The following is a 6,872-nucleotide window of genomic DNA, read 5'->3' on the forward strand; positions in this document are numbered from 1 at the left end:
TTTCCCTCTGCAATCATTTCTGCTGCAGCCTTGAGCAGAAGTAACTGAAACATGTTGCATTCAGACAGGGTGTAGGAGTGCTCTCGGGGGTCGATGCTGGGTAACCCTTTCTGTTCTCCCTTCAGTGCTCACTCGGCGCCAGAGAGAGGCAAAAAGTAAAGCTGCCAGTGGTGAAAGTGGCCCAACATCCTTAGACATTGACAAGTAAGTAGGTATGCTTGCTCCACCAAGATTGTTTCTGTGCTTCAGATCTAACTTGCCTGTGGATGTCTCTATTCCTGTGTCAGTGCTGGCTGTTGGCCTTACAGCAATGCTTCCTTCAGTGTCTCTTGTTGCAGTGCTGGATGTATTTAAACTGATGCAAGAGGAATTTGCTGTTCTCTGATTGTTTGGTTTTGTGCTAATTTTCTTTCAGCCCAATCCATGGTGGGTCAGGGGCACATGATCTCTGGCCACTCTGGGGGTAGCTGTAGCTAAAATGGTGCTAACTCAGCCAGTTTCTGATGGGAGAGTTAAGCCTCCTAACCCCTGTACAAGAAGGGACTAGGACAGGGAGGCTGTAACATGGCACCTGTAGCGATATTCTTAATTAAATTAGACTTTCAGAATAGCAGTGGCTTTGTTTAATCTCTTCCCATGCAGCCCCTCCTCCTGCCACCCACACAAAGCATCATAAGAGAGGATCTGACAGTAAAATCCCTGCTATGGAAGCAATTTTGCTGTTACAAACAGTGGATGGCAACATCACTAATGGAATTAGGCTAATTATAGAGAGGACAGCTTCTGTTTAGACACATTATCTGAGTAATCAGCACTGACTGGAAAGAAAATACGGGAAAAGTACTGCAGAGTTTTGCTCGATGGGGGCTCCCCATACACATTTTTGAGCCTGGGGTGAGGTTTGCCGGGGGAGTAGTACTTATCAAACTGAACACAATGCTGCTGGGGCTGGTCCCTGGGGGCTTATCTCTTCTTGGAGATGGTCTGCCCCTGAACAGCTCCCTGGGTGGATGCTACCCTCCTGAAGAACCGGTTCCCTCTTCTGCAGAGTCTTGATCCCTGCTGAGAGCTGGTGTGGAAGTGAGTGTAGCTGTGTAAATCCACACCTGGCCTTCATCTCCTTTTGCCCTGGATAATTTTCTTCCCAAGCACACTCAGTCGTTCTGTGTGAGCCTAGCATCTTCTACACGAAACAGGGGGTTTGGGGAACATGCTGTGCCAGCCCCCCAGCAGGAGCTTGTACTCTGCATTCCTCTCCCAACCTGGCATGATGTAAAATGGAGACAGTGCAGAGAAAGACTTGATTTACTAGTCAGACAAGTTCATCCAGCCCTGGTAAAATGTCTCTCTGATTTAACACACTTGGTTTGCTTTTCAGGCAGAATTCAACTCCCCTTTGCAAAGCCCTCACACTTCATTTCTGTGGATTTTGACAGGGTGCTTTATGTCTGGGGAGAAATCAGCAGTGTTTGAGATAGTTAGATGAGCAGATTTGATTACTGTCCCGCTGCTGCAGCAGCAGGATACAGAGGAACAAGCAGGGAAAACTGATAATCACTCAATCTTTGCGATTGGTGCCGGCCTGACCCTACTGAGAGAGACTCGATTTGGTGACACATCTTCTCCCTGGTGTGGCCTGAAAGAGGAAAGTCACCGCTGGTGGCTGGGAGCCCGGTGCAGGGTGAATCCTAATGCGGTGCTCTGTCCTTTGCTGTCTGGCAGGTGTGAGAAGTGCTACCTCTGTAAGTCACTGGTGCCACTGCTGCAGTATCAGAGGCATGTGGACAGCTGCCTTCAGGCTGCTAGGCAAGCTCAGGGAACCAGGAGGCTGCGAAGCACCAAGGTGAGGGGCGACCCTGCAGACCATGTTCTTTGCTGTGCGCTGGGTTTGGGGCTGGGTTGGCAGCAGGAGCTATTCCCCTGGTTGACAGGATGAGCTGACCTGGTGTAGCACTGCTTATCCTTGTGGGCTGCTGTGGCCAGAAGACTCGTTGCCTTCTTTTCCATGACACTCTGTGAGAGCATGGACCAGTCCCAGGGGTGAGCTAATCCAGCAGAGCTGCCAGTAACCTCTCCAGCAGGCAGGCGGCCAGGGCTGTCCTGCTGCCAGACAGCGCGCCTCCGTCCTGCAGGCTTCCTCGGCTGAATATAGATGGAGTGGAGGGCAGTGCCAGGGTGACAAGCACATCTGACTCCATCTACAAGCCTTTTCCCATGGAGAAGACTCCAGAGACAGAGCAGTGGGAACTGCTCAGTGCTGGGAGCAAACCACAGCATCCCAGGAGAAGTGTGGGGGAGTGAGTGCTGTGGAGGTGTGCCAGGTGTGTGGGATGTGCATTGCTAGAGGAGGTGGGAGGCAGGAGTGTGGGTGGCAGCTGGCTTGCAGTCACTTGCCAGGTGTTGGTCCCCACCATGCTTTTTCCTGCTTGTGGCAGTCCCAGGGGAACAGAGGGAGGGTCCTCCCAGGCCCATCTACTGGTTCCTGCTGGCAAAGCCCTAGTGCTGCAGCTTTGCCTGTGCTCAGAAATGTGATTCTCAGCATGAAGATACAACATGATGTCTTAGTTTCATATAATCTCTTAAATCCATCACAGGCCTCAGCCCTTTGGGGATTCAGATGCAAATGATGAGATTCTGGTTGATGATTTTTGGCTGGGATACAGCCAAGTTCTGTGGTTGAGAGAACTGCAGGGCACGGCTGCTCCTACATGTGACAGGCTCTGTGTTGCCTGTTTGGCTCTCTGTGCCCTATAGCTGGCTGGTGCGCAAGGTCCCGTACACAGGCATAGGCACAGGACGTGGGGAAAAGGTGCTGAGCTGGACACTCCTTTGAAAGGCTTAGCAAGGTGGTTTCCTCTGGCCCTGTCTTGTGACCAGGTGGCAGCTCACCAGGGGAACAAGTCCTGCCAGAGCATAGGCTGGACTATTGTAAAGTGTCCTAGTGGCACTGCTGGGCTTGTGAATTCCTGCCATAGGCCGTTTTTGGGTGCTTTACAGCTCCAGCCCTGCAGCTGGAATGACAGTGCCTTCCTAAGGCAGTTCTGGGAGCAGAGAGCAGCCAGGAGAGGGGACTTTGCTGGCTCAAAGCAGCCATGCCAAGGGATTTTCCCTTAGCCTGTGTGACCAGCACAGCTGCATCTTCACAGTGGCTGAGGGCGCATACAAGATGTGCATTTCTTGTCTGGCTGTGCCCTGGAGGAAGGCTCTTTCTGATGGAGCCTGCTCTTGGAGTCACAAGGGGTAGGGGATGTGCCTGAACCATGGCAGAGCCCCTGGTGTTCACGTTTCTCTGAGAGAGCCCCATGCTTGCTGACTGGGCTTGGGAGTGGCTACCTGTGCTGTAGCCTACTTCCTTACTGGGCTCTGCTTCAGCTGCTCTCAGACACCCCTACTTGGGCACTGGTCAGGCTAGGCACATGATGGTGTCCTTCCCATTGGCACCTGGCTGTACTTAGCTCAAGGTCCTGGAAATGCAGCCTTCCCCCATCTGCCCAGCCTGACCCCATGGACTGGGGGAATGTGTGGTCACAAGGCTGCCCTGGCTACGGGGCTCTCTTTCTGCAGCGCTGTGACAGTGGTTCTCCTCTCCTTAGCAGGACGTTGGAAGGCAGGAGAGGGGACTCCTCAGGATGCTGGAGCTCTCGGAGAGCAAGGCTGCAGGTGGGAAGCTGCTCTCTGTGCCTGGCTGGCTGGGTCAGGAATGCCATTACTGAGCTCTCCTCTTGCAGTCCCATCTTGGCCTGGGCTGTGTTGGGACAGCAAATTCTCCTTGCAGAGGTCTGTTTTCCCTGAGCAGAGCAGGAGGCTGTGGGCTTTGCTGACCATCAGCATCTGGCAGTTGGCTGCACACCTCCCTGCCTATGCCCACTGGACTTGTGCCAGTGCCCATAGGCCTCACAGGATTAGAGGAGTGCTCTGAGTCATTGCACCAAGAGATATGCAGCTTCCGGGAGGGAGAGATGGCAGGGTGCTATCATCCCTGCTTGCAAGCCGGCACTTCCCTCTATGGATCCAAGGGCAGGGGAAGATGAGAAAGGAGAAGTGCTTACAGCAGTACCCAGACAGGCAAGTCTGACCTGTACTTTCGTTGCAGGTGGTGACACGGGGACCCCACTTGCTGGACTAGGAGAGCAGCAGTCCCCTCCTGCACTCTCAGCCAGAGCCAGGGGGCTAGCAGAAAACAACCCCAGCTCCCTTGGGCACCTTCCTTCTGACACCTCTCCTGTGAAACCTGGCATCAACTTGGAAGCTGCAGAGTGTGCAATGGACTTGGAGCCTCACGTGGCTCTTTGCCCAGGCAGCCAGCAGCAGACCAAAGGCTGCCACCGGAGAAAGCGCAAGTTCTGAGGCCAGTGGGGTGGCAGGGCCCCCTGGCAGCCTCCTGCACCCTGGTGAGGGTCTGGTGGTACCATATCCCTGCTTCACCCGCAGCCTTGTTCTCCCACTCCCCTTTTGTATGTTTTATACGACCTGAGCAGGGAGCACTGGGTGGAGAAGTGACTGTGTTTTATAGGTGCCTGTGCAGCTCTGTGCTCTGTTCAAGAAATGGAAATATATTTATGTATGTTTTTATGAAACTGCAGCAACACAGAGGAGCTGTGCTGTCCTTCTCTGGGGAGTGGAACACACTGCAGAGGGGAGGAACAGCCACTGGTGTGTCCAAAATCACACCTCCCAAGGCCTGTCCTCAGGCTTGAGTGGGTGATGTGAGCTTGAGGATCCCTGGGTAGGGGGCTGTGGTGCCTGGGCCCCCCTGGTCAGGGTCCTGAAGTGCCTAGCCCTCTGGAGCAGCACAGCAGTGACTTTTCCATCTGGAAACTGCTGAGGGCACCTTGCTGCCAGCTGCAGCCAGCAGGTGTGTGACCACAGTCATGTCCCCGCGTCCTTGGCATTTCCCTGGCTGGTTCGGCGGGGTCGAGTGCTGCCGTGTGTGCGCAGTTAGTGACAGGGAGGCCTCTGAGTGTCCCAGCCACCAAGGGGGCGGCTTCAAGGGCAGGAAGGAGTGCCGGGCTGGCCCATAGGGGTCCCCCCACTTCCCGGGTAGCTCTCAACGGGAACAGGGCCGGGAGGGCGCAGCACCGAGCTGCCTGATGGGACGAGCTGACGCAGTGGTAATTAAAGCTCGGCCTCCGATTTAGAAGCGCCAAAGGGGAACTAGGGCGATGCTGCCTGGGCCGCCTTTCCCGCGGGCGCGCCCATGGGGCCACCCGGGCGACGAGTCGGCCAGTAGCGGGCGGGGCGCCCGCGGCGCTGCGCCTGTTGCCAGAGCAACGGCAGCGGCGTTGGCAACGGCACTGCCCGCGACGCCGCCGGCCGCCCCTCCGCCGCCGGCCTGCCCCGCAGCTATGGCCAGCCCTGGCCGCCGCGGCCCGCCCCAGCGCAGCCCGTTCGGCGGGGCGGCCAGGGCCACTCTCGGGCAAATCCCCGTCGCCTCCAGTCCGCACAAACTCCCCCGGGGCCGCCCGCTCCAGAGTCGGTGAGAGGCTTCGCTCTGGAGGTGGCCAAGCGAAGCTGGGTGCGGGGAAGCCGCGGTCGGGGCCAGCGACGTCGCTGAGCAGGCTTCCTTTGCCCCGCCGGGTGTTGTATCTCCCCGGGCAAGGCAGACACCGGTCTCGCCCCTCTTGTAGGTGGAGGGCAGAGGCGGGCAGGGTGAAGAGGGGGCAGCCCCCCTCCCGTACGGCGCCCGAGAACCGCCCCGGCCCCATTTCCATCGTGGGGCACAGCTACCCTCTCTGCTCCCGGATGCCGGGTCGCGATTGCCGTGACCGTGCTGTGGAGACCGTGGCCCAGTGGAGCAGGGAAGCAGAGGGGAGGTGGGAGGCAGAGCCTGTGACTTCCCCCCACCCTGGCCCCACCTGCATGCTGGGGCGGGCGTGTCCTGTGCCCCTGCCGGCCAGGGCTCTGAGGGTGACAGACACCTCCCTCCATGCAGGTTCCCAGCGAGCCATCAGCTGGGCCACCAGAGCGATGGTCCCCACAAACCGGTAAGGCCTGTCTCTGTCCCACATTGTGTGAGAAGCATCCCCTGCCCCTCAGACCTGCCCTAACCAGCTGTTCCCAGGTGCAACGAGCCCTGCTGGCGCTTACCATTCCTCTGGAGACGCTGCAGGCTGTGAAGACTCGCATGCTGCAGGCTATGCACAGGGGGCTGAGCCGCCAGACGCAAGCAGAGGCCAACGTGCAGATGCTGCCTACCTACATCTGTTCTACACCTGATGGCACTGGTAATGCAGCCCAGCCCAGGCATGGGCTGATCTGCTGCCTGTATGCCTTACTGGATAGGGTCCTAAGGGTGCTGGAGAGGGAGGTAGCAGTCTCTGGTCAGTTGTAGGGTCCATAGGCTGCCCTTGCACTGCGTCTGCCAGTCCTTAGTGCAGGGGCAGAGGCCAGGAGCTGGTTCCCTTGGCCTCTGTGGTGGTGTTAAGCTCACAGGAGCCGTGGTTGAATGACTGTTCTTGGGACAGGGTGTGGAACAGATTTTAGGGCATCTGCCACAAGCTGATGCCACCTTCACTTCCCAATAGAGAAGGGTGACTTCATACTGGTGGAGCTGTGCCAGAGCCAGGTCCGGACCCTGTGGGTGAACCTTCCGGGCAATGGAAACCAGAGCATACAAGAGATGTACAGGACCTTCAGCATACCAGAGGACATCAAGAAGGGCACAGGGGAAGCGGTACAAGGAGGCAATGGCAGAGGGTGGCTTGTGTTTGGCTGCCCAGCACCCACAGAGGCCCAGCAGGGCTTTGGGCCAGTGCTGGGACTCTGGGCTGCCTCCTGCAGCCTGAGTGCTGAGTAAGGGGAGCAGCTGGTCACCCCTGGATGTGCCTTTGCAGCTCTTTGACTTCATTGCGCAATGTGTGCAGCAGTTCCTG

General features: G+C 57.2%; 1 protein-coding gene across 6 annotated transcripts in view; it reads left to right on the plus strand.

The window, feature by feature from the left end:
- The window catches only part of UIMC1 (ubiquitin interaction motif containing 1), a 38,971-nt gene extending 34,381 nt beyond the window's left edge, over window positions 1-4,590 (plus strand). For 3 of the 6 annotated variants that reach the window (XM_064161883.1, XM_064161885.1, XM_064161884.1), the window contains exons 10-13: window positions 126-204; window positions 1,723-1,843; window positions 3,594-3,660; window positions 4,094-4,590. In XM_064161883.1, the coding sequence (XP_064017953.1) occupies window positions 126-204; window positions 1,723-1,843; window positions 3,594-3,660; window positions 4,094-4,347 (521 nt within the window). In that variant the 3' untranslated portion in view covers window positions 4,348-4,590. The remainder of the gene's footprint in view (window positions 1-125; window positions 205-1,722; window positions 1,844-3,593; window positions 3,661-4,093) is intronic. The other 3 variants (XM_064161887.1, XM_064161888.1, XM_064161889.1) reach the window with 3 other exon arrangements.
- Window positions 4,591-6,872: the final 2,282 nt, after the last annotated feature.

Source organism: Pogoniulus pusillus, chromosome 22 (genome assembly GCF_015220805.1).
Source record: "Pogoniulus pusillus isolate bPogPus1 chromosome 22, bPogPus1.pri, whole genome shotgun sequence".
Taxonomy (NCBI): domain Eukaryota; kingdom Metazoa; phylum Chordata; class Aves; order Piciformes; family Lybiidae; genus Pogoniulus; species Pogoniulus pusillus.